Source organism: Camellia sinensis, chromosome 9 (genome assembly GCF_055761805.1).
Source record: "Camellia sinensis isolate YWXY chromosome 9, ASM5576180v1, whole genome shotgun sequence".
NCBI classification, from domain to species: domain Eukaryota; kingdom Viridiplantae; phylum Streptophyta; class Magnoliopsida; order Ericales; family Theaceae; genus Camellia; species Camellia sinensis.
Window position 1 is genome coordinate 16575435 of NC_138969.1, and position 19574 is coordinate 16595008.

Consider the following 19574-nt stretch of genomic DNA (forward strand, 5'->3'; position numbering starts at 1 on the left):
TGTTAAAAGAGTTTTAATTTGGTTTGGTTTAGGTATAATATATTTTAATATATTATATCTGATTTTGAGAGACCCAATTCAGTTTAAAAACAACTAAGGTTTTGATAAAAAAAACTCTAGATTCACAATACATATTTTTGGTATTGTTTTCCCAAGAAAAAAAAAAGGATTGGTTTTATTTTTCCCGTGGGTGTGCGTGCGGCTGCTATGCTACAAGATTGATTTCAATGTTCGGTGTGCTTTTGTTCCTGAAGCACTGTTTGAAGTTTTTGTTGACAACTTTCGCATTAAAGAAGTTGATTGGGGTCGTTATTTTGGGTTTTCTACAACTTTGGTTCTAAAGACTTTTGTTCTTCTATTTGGTGAGGTCTTTCCTCTTTGTTTATTTGTGATTATTTGGAATTCATCTAAGGGTGGTTTTGTGAGACCATTCGTGTCTCGTTTGTAATCGTTTGGAAACTATTTGGTTGATAGTGAAATCGGATTTCGATCCCGTGGACGTACCTTACATTGAGAGAACCACGTAAAAATTATTGTGTTGCCTTTGATTTAATTTTTCCGCATTAGTTTTTATTCCCATTGATTGATTTACTTGTGGGGAATTACATATTTTCCCTAACAACATGTTATCTACAATCTTCATTTTTTTTCTTCGTATTAGGTGCATATGTCTTTCTTCAATCCTATCCATTTCTTTGGTCAATCCTAAACTCTAAAAACAACGGATATATATATATATATATATATCTATAGTTTGAAGGAAGTAAATTCACATTTTACTTAGTCTCAATGTCGCTCCTCCCTTATCTTTCAAAATCTCTCTCCTCTCTTTCACTAAGAATGTTTGGATGTTCTCGAAAAAATAAGCTATGTTCGGGTCTATGTTCCCAAAGAAATAACCAATGTTTGGGTCTGTGTTCCCGAATTTCATAAAACAAAAACTCATGCAAATGTGATCAATAGTAACCCTTCAAAGTGCATCAAATTTTCATGTTTGGACTTGTGTTCCCAAACAAATAACCAATGTTCGGGTTTGTGTTCTCGAACCAATAAACAATGTTTGGGGTTGTGTTCCCGAATTTTGGTCATCTGTTTGGGAGTTTAGTATCGAAAAAATACAAACAGTTTTCACTATTTGTTTGTTTGTTTGTTTTTTTTTTTTTTTTTTAAAAAAAAAGCTTACTCTTACAAGACTAATCTCCTCTAAGTTGAGAATACCATGAAAACTAGGAATCTCCTCTAAACTTATATTGTAGTACTCCTCTTGTCTTATGAAGTTGTGGTTGTCAGAAAAATTTCTACTCATTACCATTACCATTGCCATTGCCATTGCTGGAGAAGTGTGTAATCGAATGGTTACAATCGTTGCCATCAGAATATCGTTGTTGGAGGGTTCTCAAGGTTTTGGTGGTGGGATTTGGGAAAGATGAATGAGTGGTGATAGATGTAGGTGCTCTCATAAACCCTATCTTATGATTTAGTGGATGTGTGGGCTCAATTGTGAGATGGGGTGCCCCAAAATGATTAATGTCCTCTTTAGTAATTTCATTTAAGGTTGTTATTGTAATAATAAAATAAAATAAAAAGTCAAAAAATGAGAAGTCCAAAATAATAAATAGGGTGCTAATAGCATCACTTTTTTTCTTTTCTTTTTTTTTTAATTCTAATTTTGTCCAAATACAAAATTTCACTTTTACCCTCATCCCTAATCTTTTGATCCTAATTTCCCAAACTCTAATCCTAATCCCTCTCAACTTTGGCTACCATTTCCACCCTCTATCAGCTAGCTCCTTTCTGCTAGCCATAGCCACCCAGCCCCTCATCGCCAGCCGTAGCCACCCAGATCCTCACAGCCAGTCGCCTGCAGCCAGTCCATCTCTGTCTCACCTCGCCACCCCCAACCTTTCGACATCTATCGCCATCGCTTTCCCAACCCCGTCGCTTCTCTGCTATCGTCTTTGTCTTTTTAGAAGCACAAAAGCATAGGCAGAAAGAGAGAAAATCTCTTTCTCAACCCATTCATTTCTTTCCCTCCCTCTCTCTCTCTTTTTCCTCATACGGTGTCGTGTACCCCTTTCTAGCTTTCTCAATCTTAATAGCTCTAGGGTTTCTGTCACCCATCTTCTCTAGCCACCCACCGCCGTTGTAGCCCTTGCTAAATCAACAAGATCATATGAAAAATAGAAGGTTTTGAAAAGCGTGATAGAGAGATTGAAAAGTAGGTTACGGTGGTGGGGTTGCCAAAGAGGGACACTGATGGTCGCAGTAGTAAAAGGAGTTAGAGAGGGGCACCGTTGATCGAAGAAAATGAACAGCTAATGATATGTTAGAAGGGTTAGGGTTAGAGTTTGGGACATTAGGGTTAGGGTTCGTAGGTGGCATTTGTGAGGGAGATCTCTGAAGCCAGGTCGCCGGTGGGGTGGGTTTGTATGTTGGAGTTGGAGATGGTTGTTGTGGATGCTAGAGGTGGTGGTTGGGGGATTGGATAGAGTTAAGGTTTGTTATGATTGTGGTAGGAGTTTAAAGAGAAAATAGAGGAGTTCATTTAATTGAGTGGGGGTTTAAAAAAGTAAAAGACCAAAATAAAAGGATAAAAATAAATAACAATCCTATTAATAAAATCCTATCCCGTATTTGTTTAGAATTACTAGACACAACATACATGATATAAAGTCCATAATTTGTTGATAGTTTGGTCTTTTGGACCCTCCATAACGGGAGGTTTTAAATGCTCCTACAAAACTTTTTGAAACGCTTTATATATTAAAAATAATAATATAATATTGGTATACACTCTAATTAGTGTATCAATTAACACATTAATTATTATACGTTTAAAAAAAATTAACACATTAATTAAATACAATATTAGATAGAATCATGTTGAGTGGTGTAACTCATATGTATATCTTAGTTGGGATAAGCTCCTCTTCATACTTAAGTTTCTCTATACTCATCAATATTCTTCTTGTGGGCTCAAATTTGGACTCACGTCGATAATTCAAATCGTCTATCTTGTAGGTTCTGTAATAAAGATTATCTATGCAAAAAAATAATTTCATCAGACATCTATAAACACGAAAACAAATCATATTTTGTTTTATAAAATTAATAGTAAATAAGATTGTAAACTTAACCCATTCATTTTGTAAAATAAAACGTGATTTGTTTCTATGTTTATAGTTGTCTGATATGTCTAATTTTTTGTATTGATAACCTTTATTTTGAAGCCTACGAAGTAGGTTGTTTGGACCATCAAAGTGAGTCGAAATTGAGGCCTACAAGAGGAGTGTAAGTATGAATGGGTATAGAGAAATGAAGTGTGGAGGGGAACTTATCCCGTCTTAATTAGTGTTAGTTGGTGCACACTAATTAGAGTGTAGGTAAATTACAAATATACCCCCTGAGGTTTGATTAAAATACGAATTACCCATGTGGTTTTGAAAATTACATTCCACCCCTAAGGTTTCTAACTTCATAACAAATCATCTCCTTTATTAATAAATCATGAAGTCAATTGACAATTTTTAATGATGTTATAAATATGTTTCGAATAATAATTTAGGTAATTTTATTATTATATAGGAGAACAATTATGAATTTTATTTTTTTTACTTAATTTTGTTAAATAAAAAATTCTGACAAAAAGGTATTTGTAATTTTTCAAATCACAGGAAGCAATCTGTATTTTAAATAAAATGTTTTAAATAAAATGTAAGGGATGTATTTGTAATTTACCCTTAGTATTTCTAATGTTACTAAAATAAAATAAATAATACACTTTTGCCTTACTACAAAATTCTTAATGTAACCTTATACTTTCCCCAAACCCTAATTCCTCCTCACAAACAAGCATCAACTCTTATCACCTTCCTCTACCCAGTCCCTCTAGGTCCAACCACCACCAATCCCAGTTTTGGATCTAGTCCTCAATACCTCCTTGCCATTCCCACCATCGTGGACACCCCAGCCTCATGACCCTTCACTTGTTTCCATACCATTGCTTTCCATTCCTGCAACCCCATTTCCGTTTCCCTATTCTTCTCGTTCGGACAACTAGTGCTAAATGAATGACTTGACTTTAGATCTCCTTTGTCATACAGTATAGGGGGTTAAATGTCTAGATCTATCTAGCCAAACTGGCGGTTGATGTGCGATTGATTGTCTTTCACCCAAATGGAACCCTAACTTTGTTCACTTCACACTGATTAATGTCATCAGAGTGGGGGCTGGAAAACGGAACCCTAACATTATATTCTTTTGGACTAAAATTTTTGTCTAAAAAAATAAATTTGTTTGGATTAAATTATTTTGTTCATGTATTTATTATTGACATTTTTAAAATTATCGCTAGAAATTTAGTTATTTATTTTAACGTTTTTAGACTATCTTTTATCGACTATTCTCATGACGATAAATTTTGATGCTCAAATAATTTTTTAGAATAAAATTTTTACTTTTTGGAAATGAAAATTTTGATCCCCTAAAACTCTTATATCTTGGAGTGTAAAAGAATTTGCATTTGAGATAATTAATGACCATTTACAAAGAATTTCCCTTTTATTTATGTTCGTATATATTACAGCTATGATAATGGGACATTGGAAATAGAAATAAATTTTTTTAAAAAAAGTGAAATATCTCTGTGATCATACAATAAATTTATTCTGCGTCGGAATAAAATTTCTTTGTATTGAATTTTCTTTGAAAAAATATTGAGCGACCCCAACTATTATGAAAATATTGTATGTCCTTAATCTTATAAAATCTTAATATCAACGACTTTAAAAAAAATTCTCCAATTATAGCATAATCAAAATTATAAATAAACTCCCAAAGCAAGAGAGAATGAGCTCCCAATTACATATTACATAAAAGGGAAATAAAACTCACACTTTTGATATCTTAATAATGTAATAATTCCAACTAAGCCTTCATTTGGTAAGATGTTTAGGATTAATTTAGTTTACTAAAAAATAAAATAGATAAAAAAAGTTAATAAGATAAAATGTCACATTTAAATCATAATTATTTCGCTTTTTCTCTCACAAAATTACAAAAAATTAAAAGTTTATTTCAAACGAAACTTTTTTAACCAAACTAAAAAATAGCCAAAAAAATAGACTAAAATAACTCCTCCCAAATGAATCCTAATTATATATTGTGTCTGGATATACGGCTTCCTTTACTAGATTCAATAGATCGACAATAACATGGCTAGGACCTCTGCCTCTCCTGGGAACTTTGTGCGTGTAATTTCTCATATATTTGTTGAGTTTTCCCCCCTACTTTGACAATTTTATATTACAAGTCTAACAACCAACACAAAAAACTATATAGCCCAACAAATCACACAATACAACAAAGTGGTACTACATAATCATTAGGCCAAAGGCCTGTTTACTTTTAAAGTTTTCGAAACAGTTTTTAAATATCAATTTGTATTTTTTTTTAATAAGTGAGATCTCACAAAAATACATAAGTTGAATACAAATTCACGTTAAAGTTTTCGAAACAATTTTTAAATATCAATTCATATTTTTTTTTAGTAAGTGATCTCACAAAAATACATAAGTTAAACACAAATTTGCGTAAGTTTTTGAAAACTTAAGACTTACGCGAATTTATATTCAAATTATGCATTTTTGTGAGATTATTTATATAAGTTTATAAAAAAAATTATGGAATTTTATGGTAGAATTACATACGGTGTATATTGCATATTAAATTTTTTTTCAACTTTTTAATGTCACAAAGTCATGTTTATCCTTGCAATTTTTTTTGATCAACCAAAAAAAACTTTATTGATGAAAAACATACAAAGTATGAAGTACATCAATAAAGAGGAGAGTGCAAAAAACATCACAGTGAACCATCAAGATCCCAACTAGGTTGGCAGCAAGATAAACACCAAATCATCTGCTAACACAAGCTCCAAGCTCCATGATGGTGAGAAACCAACATACAGAGCAAAGCAAAACAAGAAACAAGAAACAAAAGACAGACGTCACCTCAGCCAATGACAAAAGCAGCTACTAGCACTAGGAATTTCGCCCAGCAAACAGCAACAACCTCTGAACCCAACAAACAACAACAATATGTTTGCTTGGCTAACAACAGCAGCAATATGTTATTGATTAACAACAACACCAGTATTTCAATAAAACAGGGCTCATCAGTAGAGCAACAAACAATAGAAGCACAACCATTAAATACACATCCTAATCTGATTCAGGGTAAAAACAAAATCATGGATGGAATACAACTTACCAAAGGTGTGACTCTTCAACCAAACTGCAATTTTAACCTTGATAAGCTCAATAATTTCCAAGAAGTTGGGCCAGGCATTGTTGAACACTCAATCATTCCTGAGCCTCCAAATTGACCAAATAACAGCAAGTGGGATGGCTTTCCAGATCTATAATTCTTTTTCCTAACTTTTGTGCCCAGCCACCAATCAAACAAATCCATAGCAGAGCTTGGGCAAAGACAAAATAGACCCTACCAATCAATAATATTACACCAAATTCTCCAGCTAAAGGGACAAAGAAGCAAAACATGATTGATAGAATCAGATTCGGCTTTGCAAAAGATACACTGAGTGACATCCTCCCCTCTGAGAATACCAATATGATGAAGGAAAACAGATGTTTTTACTCGATCTTTCCAAACCAGCCATGAGAAGAATTGAACTTTTGGTGGTGAGATGTTGTTCCAAATGAATTTGGGCATAGACAAATCCGGTCATCTGTTGGATTGCCACTAGCAGAATAAATCCTTTGTTTTGAAGACATCCTGAGGTGAAGCTTTCCATCTCATGCTATCCTCCACCCCATGCCTTAATAGTGGTCCATCTTCCAGTACAACTTGCAGGTTATGGACTTTTTCATCCTCCCAAGCTAACAGGGGTCTCCTAAAACGTGATTCCAGTTGGATGAGCTAATTTTCCTAGCAATGATATCTTTTAGAGATCCTTCCTTATCAAAAGAAAGGCTAAATAATCTAGGAAATTTAGACTAAAGGCAGTCCGTCTCCACCCAAATATCCTTCCAGAAAGATATGTTGGCCCCATTACCAATAACTAATTCTGAGTTAGTCAGGAAGAAATTAAATAAAGTAGGATTTTTCTAAAGCAAGGCCCATAATGTCCTTCCAAATCCATGAACAATTAGTAATAGAGCCTTGAGAATGGAACTAGTTACCTGATCTGGAGCTGTACTTGCTGCAAATTAATCTTCTCCATAGGGCTTGCTTTTCATTGCAAAACCTCTACTACCATTTAGCAAGTAAGCAAACATTAACTTGATCCAAACTTCCTACACCTAATCCTCCTCGTTTCTTTGTCGTTGAAACATCCTTCTAACTAATCAGCTGAATCTTTCTCTTTAAATCTGAGTCACCCCATAGGAAAGAGCTTGGATTTATCCACCTCTTTGATTACATACTTTGGCATTTTAAACAAGAAAATGTAGTAAATTGGGAGGTTAGATAAAGTGGATTTGATGAGGGTAAGTCTACTAGCAAATGATAAAAGTCTCTTCTTCCAACTTGAAAGTTTGCCCTTAAATTTGTCCAAAACTGGTTTCCAAGTGGCTTTCCTTCTAGGATTGGCACCCAGTGGAAGCCCAAGATACTTTAAAGGTAGCTTTTGATTGATGCAATTCAATATTGACAAAAAGTCATTGATTAAAATCTCAGAGATGCCAATACCACAAACTGTACTCTTGTGGAAATTTATTTTGAGGCCTGACACAATTTCAAAACACCTAAGCAATCTCTTCAAGGTTGTGATCTCCAGTAAATCAGCCCCACAAAAGACGATGGTGTCATCAGCAAATTGGAGGTGAGTGAAATGCAAGCCATTGGGTCCAACAACAACCCCTTTAATAAAGCCCAGGTCCTTAGCTCTTGTTAGAAGTAGATTCAGCCTCTCTCCAACAATATTGAAAATGAAGGGTGAAAGTGGATCACCCTGTCCGAGCCCTCTTTCTGGTCGAATTTCAACTGTAGGTGAGCCATTAACAAGAATGGAAACACTAGCATTGGAAATGCTAATGGATTTGAAATCAGATAGAGATAAGGGGTTTTCCTTTTTTGGGATGAGACTTACAAAAGAGCAGTTGAGGCCCCTGGCTAGATTTCCATTGTGATGGAATTCCAACAAAAAATTCAGAATGTCGTGCTTTATAATTTTCTAACATTTTTGAAAAAATGATAAATTGAAGCCATCAGGACCTGGGGCTTTGTTCCCATCATAGTCTTTGATGGTAGCCCAAACTTTATCTTCAGTGAATTTACTTTCCAGCATGGCAAAGGCATTGCTGAGAGTGTTAATAGAATTAAACTACCCCTCTAATTTAGGCCTAATTTTCCAATGCTTTGCATATAGATTTTTGAAATGATTCACCACTGCATTTTTGACTTCTCCAGGTTGCACTACGGAAACCCCATTAACCTCTATCGAGTCAAGTGAGTTTCTATTTTGTCTGCTTGAGGCAGTAATATAGAAAAATCTGATGTTCTTGTCACCTTTCAGTGCCCAACCGAGCCTAGATTTCTGAAGCCATAGCCTTTCCACCAATCTTCGCAATTTCCAAACTTTCCCCAATAATTCCTTTCTTTGTTCAGATTCATCAACATGGAGTGGTGCATCCTCAGTTATCAAATCCCATGAGTGAAGTTCAACTTCCTTCTCTTTAAGTTTTTCATTAAAACTATAAATTAAAAAAATAACAATAAAAATTGACAAGTTTATATGTTTGATTTGATCAACAAGTCCATATTAATTAACAATTTCTACCAAAATAAATACTAGAAGAAAGAAAATTATGCATTTAATTACTTCTTCATCACGGATCTTGGCCGGCAGCCTACATAAATAAATGAAATGTATCAATAAATTATTCCACCACCTCGACAAATTGAGGACTAAACTACCATTAGTAGTTATATAATATGGGTATTTAACGTAGAAGTGGCATTTAACTTATAGGAAGAAACTTGTGTCTTTCACACGATTAAAAAGAGAAATAATAGTAAAACAGTAATGTTAGAAATATATAAATCAATTACATAATAGGACACAACCCTCTCACAAGAGTTTCACATGTGGATCCCACTTCTTGTGAGAAGATTGTATTTCGTATTTGATTTTTATGCACATAGACTTACTCATAATTAAATTATTAGGAAAAATTAAACAAACAGGAGTTTTTAACCTCAAGCCTTGTGGGAGTTCCAATCTCCCAATCTAAATTTCCTAATTTTTTGATTTAAAAAAAAAAAAAATCTTCTCCCAACTCCCAAGTCTTACCCTCATAACAACACTTTAATGCATTAAAAACAAGTATAAAAAAAATTCTTTGAAATCCAACACATATAAATTCCTTGAAAAGTCCCAACACATATGATTATTATCCCTCATCATAACACTTTAATGCATTAAGAACAAGCATAAAAAAAATTTCTTGAAAAGTCCAACACATATGATTATTATCAAAATATTAAACTTTAATATAATATAATATAATAAAAAAAAGACATTTAATTGCTTGAAAAGTTCAACACATATGATTATTATCAAAATATTAAACTTTAATATAATATAAAAAAGGGTAAAAAGAAGACATTAAAAAAATATATATATTTAAAAATTACAATTCACATATATAGATAATTGTAAACACAATCCGTGCATAGCACGGGTGATATGCTAGTTGATTTTAAAGGCAAGAATTTTTTTTCTTATTTGTATTTCGTTCTTACTTTTTGGTTTTTATTCTTTCAAAAATGCTTCAGACCCCCACTGGGGGTCGACCCCCAGTGAAGTGGCGCGCAGTGATTAGGTAAAAAAATAACTGTTTTATTTTTTTTTTTTTTTGAGTTTCGGCCAGTGGGGGCACGCCACCTCACTGGGGGTGCGACCCCCACTGGGGGCCTGCAGCATCATTGTTATTCTTTTAATCTTAAAACTTGTGAAGCCGATGGGTTGATTATGTGAATGCGAGCAATAGTAATAGTATGGGAGTTTGCATTATTTGAATTTCTCAGTACATTTCATTTCCTTGTATCTTTAATTTTTAAATTTTTAATAAAAATTTTAATTTTTTGATAAAAAAATAAAAATAAAAAATAAAAAAACTACCTAAGTCTTATTTTATCACTAGAATTGATTCTATCTATTACACAACACTGATGTATGGTTTGTTTTAGTTTTAAAAAGTTTTACACTAATACAAATCAAACTAACTCAAATAAAATTAGAACATAAGTCATTAGTAACATGTTTTATAGTAAAAATTATGAGGGAAAATATTTATAAAACAAATTTCACAAAACCAAAAGGCCAAAATGTTTGATTCAGTGCAAAACTTCACTCAACCCTGACTGAATCAAACTACTTACACTCTTATCACACAATATGATGCTACTTATTTAAAATGGTTAAATCAAAATATATTTAAAATAAAACGGAGCCCATCGGGCAATTGATATCTATTATTTAAGTCGTCGTTTTTTTTATTCTTTTTGAAATTAAAAATATGTAGAAAAAGATTAATATGTAAAGTTTTTTTTTTTTTTTTTTTAATTCAGGCTTTGTTTAGTTTAGAATAAGTAAAAGTAAATCTCTTTTACATAAAAAACATTTAGCAAATATATAAGAAAAAATTGATATTAGGGTATGCTGGTGTGGCATTAAAAAAAAGAGTTAATTATCTAAAATTCTTATTTACAAATGTTGTGGTAACTCAGGCCCTATCTAAGATTTTTTGAACCAATAAGTCCTATTTAGTAAAACTGAGAATATTATCAATTTTTTCAAAATTTTAAATGTAACGCCCCCAAATTACACAATAGATATAACTCAAAGGCATACATTGGTAATCGCATACATCAGAGTGAAGAGTCATTTCATTACACAAAGTTAAGGATATAAAAGAGTTTAATATAAATAAATGCCATATTGGCTTAGACCTTTACAATTCTTAACTTGGTTGCAACAAAAGTGAGCTTCGCTCTTTACATATTTAGCCCTAGGCTATACAAAATATACAAAATATAAAGCTCTTGCTTCCCAAAGATCCCTTCAATGCTATTGCCTTGGTAGAGGAATGCCATCATTACCTGGACTTGTTATTCCCAAATAGGATGAGCCACAGCCTAGTAGAAATCATTTAACACAGTATATGAAATTTAGCAAAGGTATAAGTATAAGTGCATAGACAATGCGTGTGATAAAACTTTCTATAATTTTATATATATTCATAAGATATCAATTTCAAGCCTTAATCCATTTATTTTCAATCCACATTCCGATTACTTATCTTTCTTAATTCATAAGTCAATTTTCAGTATTTCACAACAACCGAACTGAGACTACAACTCAATTATTTTCAATTTATATAACACATGCATAAACACTTCAAACTTTCATTTCACGGATATTTCGTCCGCCACTACAACAAAAAAAAGCCTTTGGTGACAGATTGATTTTGTCTCCAAACATCAAATTTTCGTCACCAAAGTGACCTGTGACGAAAATTTTTTGTCACCACGTTCGTCGTCTATTTGTCGTCGCACCTGGTGACGAAAAATTGTCTCATCGCCTATTCTTTATTTTTGGCGATGAAATGTTTCATCTCTAAATGTTGAATTTTCCGTCCTCTATAACATTCATTTCGTCACTATAATTAAATAATATTTTATTTTTAATTGTTTTGGCGAGAAAAATATTTCATCACAAAATATTAAGATAGAGGTTTTAGTGACGAAATTGATCCTCACCAATGATATAAATTAAAGTGACAAAAAAATTCGTCACTAAAATGAACACAAAAAATTCTTCAATGACAAACAATTTTATCGCCAAATATTTCAAGTTAGTGACGAAATATTCAGCAAATGTGACGAAATTATTTGTTGGAACTATGTCATTAGTGACAAAATTATTCGTCAAGAAAAGTTGTTTGAAAACTAATAGCAACAATTTTTTATTTCGTTACTAATAATAATTAATATTTTTAAAAATGAGTGTAATATTTTAAATTCTCAAATTCTTTTCACTAAAAATTCCCTGCACATTTTAATAACATGTTTAATAAAATATCTTTTACAAATCAATACAAATACTTGCTCATTTCCATAAATACCACAGTCGAAATATGTCTCATAATATCCAGAAAAATACAATATCAATTGCGGATTACAAAACACGTCTCCTAATATCCACAGAAAACACATCTCCTAATATCCACAAAAATATAATATCAAGTACAGATTACCAAACATGTCTCCTAATATATACAAAAATATAAACTTTACAACGCAATCAAAATACATATAAGGTAATATTAACAAAAACACAAAATGAGCAAGCTCCTACTCTCCAGATTACCAAGCACGTCCATCTCTAATTTCCAACCTGCAACAAAACAAAACAAAAAAGAGGAAGACAATTACTATCTTATTAATAAAATATATAATTTAATATTTTTTGACTTAGTTTTCAAACCGGGAGTCCTATGCTAATTCTATAGGTTTCCACAACTTACATTGGTCTCTCCTGAGGTGTTCGAGGTGTTTCCCGGGCCTTCCCGTGGCTGTTTCACGATTTTGGCCCCCAATGGCCTATTTTCAAGCCCAAGTGTCGAAAAAAATGCATTTTTCAACTTAGTTTTCAAATCGGGAGTCCCGTGCTGGTTCGGTAAGTTTCCACAACTTACATTGGTCCCTCCCGAGGTGTTCAGTGTGTTCCCTGAGCCTTCTCGTGGTTTGTTTTACGATTTTGGCCCCCCGATGGCCTATTCTCAAGCCTAAGTGTTAAAAAGTATAGTTTTCTACTTAGTTTTCAAACTGGGAGTCCTGTACTAGTTCCGTAAGTTTTCACAACTTACATTGGTTACTATAAGTTTGGAATACAATGGTAAATTTCCGGGAGTCTCATACTTGTTCTATAAGTTTTCACAATTTACATTGGCTCCTCTCGAGGTGTTCATGATGTTTCCCGAGCCTTTTCGTGCCTATTTGAAGCTTCCCCCCTCCCCAAGACTTGCTTTCGTGCCTAAGCATTGGAATAGTGCGAATTTCAAAGTAGTTTTCAAATCGAGAGCCACATGCTTGTTCCATAAGTTTGCACAACTTATTTTGCTTCGTCTCAAGGTGTTTGTGATGTTTCCCGGGCCTTGACATGCATATTTCATTATTTTTCCAGGACCTTTCGTGCCTAAATGTTGAAGTAGTTTTTTATTCTACCCTAGTTGAAGAACAAAGTTTCTACTAAATTAACATAGAAACATAATATACTAACCAAGAAGCTTGTCCATCAGAATCTAAACTTTCCCCACTCTCAAAATTTCCCGTAATACCTTTCTGCCTCAAGCTTTTGACATTGCACCAAGCAAATGCCACTTGGCGAGAGAGGATGGTCAGATTACTGAAGTAAGCAAACAAATCTAATATCCATACACCAAACAACCTGCAAACTAGCTTCTATCCTCAACTTCTATCATATCAACTTCATAACAACTTCAAACATACAAACCAAGAAAATTATCTAAACTATAAAATTCACTAATATCTAAATACAACTTTAAACATCCAAAAATCATGACTACAAATCGTAAATCAAGAAGTTTGTCCCCTCCCAATCGAAAATCATCAAGCTTAGAACTTTTCATTATCAGTCGATACAGGGAGTTTAAACCAAGGTTTTGAAAACCGGACCGGACCGGACCGGCCGGTTCGACCGGTTGAACCGTCGACCGGTCGGGGTTCCGGTCCGGATGGACCCTCTAAACCGGCCATAAATGAAAACCGGCGTTTTTAAGGAGAACCGGAAAAACCGGCGGTTGGATCGGCGAACCGGTCGACCTGGAGACGGTTCGCCGGGTTGATCCGGATCGGAAATTTTTTTTTTTTTAATTTTCTTTCTTTCTTTTCTTTCTTTCTTTCTTATTTTATATATATATATATATATAAAGAATATAAGAAAATTTTAATTTGAAACTCATTTTCAAGGTTCTCCTCTTGTGAGGAATCCCATTAAGAGTTTGATGAAATTATTGTGAAAGTCTTCACCTATTTATAAGAAAAAAACTCTTTCAAAAAAATTCAAGAAATCCATGTGGGATTCAATCAAATGTATTGGAGGGAATATTGAAAATTTGATATCCCTCCAAAATTTTTGCTCTCCTTTCAATCAATTTATTTGAATTAAAATCATATGGTGGGAATATTAAATATTTGATTTCATCTTCCAAAATTGAAATTAATAATATTTTAAAATATATTATTATATTTTTTAGTAAAAAAATATATTAAGACAAATATTTCAGATAATTTAATATTTTTAATATTTTTAATTTATAATTTTATTACTTATATTTTTAATTAAATATAATTTTAATATATTTATTACGTCACGGTTCGATTCCGGTTCAACCTGATGGTTGAACCGGTGACCCGTCCACCCGATCCCTTTTCCGGTTCACTCACCGGTCCGGTTTTTAAAACATTGGTTTAAACCTCCAAAGAACATCTTTGTAGTAAATCAAGCAACAAATTTCAAAAAATATTTCTCAACACCATTGAAGAATTCATGATGGAAATTTTACGTAGATTCAAAAGATTTTTGACAGGCAGCAAGGTGTTGTGTGTTCAACATGTTATTATATTTTTGCTTCTAATCAATGAAATGATAATTTACATTCATCTGACACATCAGACAGAACCAGAAAATGAAATAGAAATATCTTTGATTTCATACCATATGTCAATCAAATTCAATTGCTGGATTTTTTATTGGATCGTCTAAAAAATAATTTAATATTAGTTCCTATAAACTGATCTTATTAGCCATTTAGAAATTCCAATTCAAACTTTGACGAGTATTGCGACAAAACTCAAAATTGAAAACTTCAATTAGTGCGTGCATAATGCCTTCTAGTTATAGCATATGTCACCACCAGATTAATGGAGATCAACCACAACAAAATCCAAATTAAGCAAAATTTGCATAAGCAAACTTACAGTTATTGGTTCTTCTATACCAAGCATTCCAGCGTTATTGACTAACATTTCACCATATTCTCCAATGCACCAAACGGCCACTCGAACAAGACTTTCCTGAGAAAGATATCAAAACAATTTTCCACTTAACTATTCAAGGTGATGTAACTTCTGTACCAATCTCTTATCCTAATACAGAAAAAAAAAAAAAGTTGTACCTGATCACCTGATGTTTGGACTGCTTTGTAGAGAGACCATACAGTATATCCATGGAGGTTAGAAGCATTGCTTATCACAACAATTAGGGCATGCCATACTTCATCCTTTACAAAACTTCCTACCTACTAAGCATATCATAAAGATCAGTACCCTTAACCAAATGAGCAAAAAATTACGTCAAAGAAAACTAAAGGTACACATTCTAGACAGCATGGCATGAGAAAATTTTCCAATAAGAAAGAAAACTGTTGAGCAGCAGCACCACTGGTGTGTTGCAGAATTATATATATAATCAAGCTACACATCTGCAGGTTCAATGTGAAATCATAGAGAAAATACAGAACACATCCAGAAGATGATACAAAAACAATTTTGGTAAACATGATCATTGACAATTGCATATTCTGTAGTATGTCAGTGGGCCCTCCATTACCTTAGTCACTCTGCAATAACAAAGCATCACATAAGGATCTGAAAATAAAAATAAATGCAATCTAGAACTAAAATACCAGGAGCATTTTGTACAACTCACTTGTGCCTTACAGATGGGACTGATTGGTAAAAGAAATTAGCAGATACAGGAAAAGCAAATTGCACCAATGACTACATTCTGTTTTCTGGCAGCTCAAACTCATATCATCATGATGTTTATTGGCAAGGAGAGGGTTACCCCTAGTTGTGTAGCTGATCACCGATGGACCAAACATTATAACAAAAACAAAAATAAAAATAAAAATAAAAATAAAGAAATAAACAAACAAACAAACAAACAAATCAGTAACAGAAAGGCAAATATATGGGAAGAAAGAGACAATACTCTTATTTTAAAATTGATTCACTAATGAGAAGTGTTTCTATCACAAGTACAAGTACATCCTTTCAAAAACCTGACAATCTTAAATTCTAGAGGGAAAAAAATAATCAATAAATAAAATTGTAGACAAATCTATATAACCTACAAAAAATAAGAAAATCTTAAAGCTCTATAATTAGCAAGAAACAAAATTTGATTGCAAAAAACCATTTCAACCAGCTTGGAATTAGAAACATTTTGGAAACAACATTTCATAAACATAATGGAAGCAAAATAAATAATAAATGAATAAAATTGGAAACATATGGAAAGACATAAATTCTAAAACAAAATCTATTAATAATTGAAGATAATGACTGATTGGATAAGGTTCTCAAGGAGCTCCTTTCTGTTCATTCAAATTGCCCACTGAGAGACATTTTGACGAACAAGTAATGGCCAAAGTAAAATAATTCTTGAGGGTGAATAACTGTAATTGCTTCTAATCATCAGAAAATTTAGTACTCCTACCACAACCCCCCTGCAATAAAATCTAGACACGCAAATCCAATTTACGCATTTCTAGAGCTATTAAATTATTTTCAAATGGATGGGAAAATAGCCTATAAAAAAGCTTACTTTCTTCCAAATATTTAGATCTTGGAATTGTAGTAATCTTTCAACTTTCGGTGCAAGATCACTTGCCATTTCTGCAGAACATATATTCCCCAAAGCACAGAAAGCTAGTCCCACAATATACTGGTTGGTGTGATTAAGATCTCTATGCATAAGTTAAGGTTTTCGAAGGAAATACTTATAAACCAGAAAGAGTAGTATATCAATGATAAATTTTTTCATCTTGAAGAGACAGTTACAATAAAACCAATAACTAAATTCTCATAGTAAAAATAAGCACTCTCATAAGATACTGCTTTAATGAGTTTGTGACCAACATCAGTACTTCTTGTCTTTCATCAAGAAGCAACACAAAGGCCAAGATAAAAACAAGAATTTGTAAAGAATCATTAAGGAAAAAAATAAAATCCAAAATGAAACTATAGAAAGTTATAAACAATTAAAATTAGAGAAAAAAAGACAAGATAATCACTGAAAATTCCACATCATGAATTTATGATGAAATCAAATTTGAGTTTCTCGCTCAAATCACCATCTCTAATACAAATAAATATATACCAACATCAAGAGTTGGTAAAAGGATCATTATTCCAATTAGTTAGTTACATGAATTATGTGACATAGAAGGCGACAAGAAAAATAGCAAAACTGAAATGATCAAATTTGACTGAGTTAAACTTACATTTAGAAGCTTCGATGGGCGGAACCCTCCAAGCCAAAGAAGTAAGCGCTCAACAGGTGTTCTCCATGTGCCATGCATCAAATAGAAGACATCAGCCTTAGCAGCATCTTCTTTCATTTGGAAGAGCATGTAATAATGGTTTAAACCAGTTTCCACAAACATACGAAGCTCGATATCATTTATATGATCTTGCAACACCTTTCTTAGTACACAATTTTGTCTTTGTTCTTCTTCAATCCAGAGTCCATATTCCATCTCAAACATGGTAATACCTATGGTGTAGGATGGCTAGCAAGTAAGAAGAATGCAAGAGAAAAGAACAAACCATCAAATAAAAGACAAATAAACCTAAAAAGATCAATCTCAATATTCTCAATTCATAATCAAGGCTGAGTAACCCTATAACATAATGGCCTATTTATAGGCATCCAAAAACCTTAATTAAGAGCTTCCAAAATAAAACACTCTAAATAATTAAATCCTACCCAATAATTAAAGCATTCCAAATAATTAAAGCCTACCTAATATTCTAATACTGATATAATTTCCAAAAAAAAAAAACAAAAACAAAAACAAAATTTCCAAATGTGCTCGATTCTTTCCTCAACCGACACCTTTCCTGTCCACATCAACCTGTGATCCACAGTTTCGACAGTGATATCAGGAAAAGAGCTGGGCACAAACATCTCACCAGAGAAACAAGGAGACAAGCACAATGAGAATGCATTTATAACTAGACTAACATGAAAACAGTCAATGATAGTAACAAAAAGGACTTCTAACTGGCTACAGGATTTCTGTGGTGGTAACCTGATGGTGGTTGGTTGGTGAAAATATCAGATACATAAAATTAGACAATTCTGTATTTTTTTTTTTTTAATCAAATGGAACTAAGGTAGATGTTCTCGGAGAGCTACCTCACAAACATATTAATCTAATTGAAATTCCCCGTCACTATTTCTTATCAGGCAACAAATGGGCATCATTCCACAAATATAGATCATTGAACAAAAAACCATTACTGATACTATAACTATCATGTGAACTTCAATAAGAAATATCAGATCACCAATCCTTCAACAAAAATTATGTAACTCAACGACAAAGATGAACAAGAGAACAAGAAGAGGAAAAATCTTTACAATATGATTTTTACACAACCATAAGCTAAAAATCTGAACATAGGATGCAGAACAACAAAACATCTAGAGGTTAAGAATACAAGAAATCACAAAACCTGAGTTTAAAGGAACAGACAATCCTACATGACCATTATTTAGTGCACCCCCAATGTACAAACCCTGCAACTAATTAATTTCTACACAACAACTTACATTTATGGAAAAAGTTAGGGCTAGAAATTGGGGACAACCAGAGAGAGAGAGAGAGATAGCAACAAAGTCAGGGTTAGAGAAAAACCAGGTGAGGAGGTCGCAGGCAGCGAAACATCCAACAAATTAGGGTTCAAATTGGGGAAAAACGAGTTACAAAAGTGAGAGACGAGAAGGGGAATGGCGAGATAGAGAAGAGGGGAGACGGAGGGGAGACGGAGGGGAGAGGGAGCTCGGAAAAGCGAGAAGAGGGCAGGGGGGAGAGAGTGAGGTGAAAACAGGGAGGGAGGGAGAGAAAGAGAGAGAGATATCTGTTGTAGCGAGCGCCGGCCGGCGACGTGCGGGTTAGCCGGTGCGACAAAGATGGACGGACGGTGTGACGGAGATGGATGGGTGAGGGAGTGAGACAGAGAGATATAGAAAGTAAAATAGATGCAGAGATATATCCATCTGTTGGTTCAATTTTATTTATTTTTATTGATTTTAAGTATATGTGGTGACGAAATTTGGTTTTTCATTTTAAAAATAATATATTCAAAAACGAAATTATTTTCTTTTTAAAATTTTTTATAATGGTGATGAAATATTTTGTCTTCAAAATGGTGCCAAATTTTTTAAGGGTGGGAAATTGTTTTGTGACGAAAAATAAAATTTAGACACGAATAAATTTTTTGTCACCTATTGTTTTATTTGATTTTAAGTATTTGATGATGAAATTTGGTTTTCGTCTTTAAAAACAGTACAATTAGAGGCGAAATCTTATTTTCATCACTAAAACATGTATATTTGGAGGCGAAATATTTTTTTATCATGCGCTTTCGTCACCATAGACCTTTTTTGTTGTAGTTGAGTAGCTATCAAACGGGACCCATGTAAACGTAGGCTATACACGCACTACAGTTGCCAT

General features: G+C 33.2%; 1 protein-coding gene across 6 annotated transcripts; it reads right to left on the bottom strand.

Annotated features, from left to right (window-relative positions):
- Positions 1-12116: 12116 nt before the first annotated feature.
- On the bottom strand, positions 12117-19129 carry LOC145798494 (transcription factor TGA1-like). Of its 6 annotated transcripts, none has more exons than XR_014339416.1 (5): positions 17337-19129; positions 16948-16986; positions 15225-16799; positions 15028-15123; positions 12117-12421 (listed from the first exon to the last, which is right to left on the bottom strand). XR_014339416.1 is itself a non-coding variant. In XM_082886244.1 (4 exons), the coding sequence occupies exons 1-4, from the start codon at positions 17598-17600 to the stop codon at positions 12410-12412; spliced, it is 495 nt and encodes a 164-aa protein (XP_082742370.1). In that variant the 5' UTR covers positions 17601-19129; the 3' UTR covers positions 12117-12409. The 6 variants fall into 6 exon arrangements, 1 of the variants encoding a protein (XP_082742370.1); XR_014339417.1 differs by having other exon boundaries at positions 15225-15909; positions 16658-16986; XR_014339419.1 differs by lacking the exon at positions 16948-16986 and having other exon boundaries at positions 15225-15350.
- Between the last annotated feature and the right edge of the window lie 445 nt (positions 19130-19574).

Excerpts from the sequence above, each read along its gene's own strand:
- LOC145798494 (XM_082886244.1), bottom strand. The coding sequence starts at position 17,600 with ATGTTTGAGATGGAATATGGACTCTGGATTGAAGAAGAACAAAGACAA. Across the intron at positions 15,348-17,336 it reads GCCCATCGAAGCTTCTAAAT|GTAGGAAGTTTTGTAAAGGA; the intron begins GTAAGTTTAACT and ends TATGCTTAGTAG. Across the intron at positions 15,124-15,224 it reads TCCAAACATCAGGTGATCAG|GAAAGTCTTGTTCGAGTGGC; the intron begins GTACAACTTTTT and ends TATCTTTCTCAG.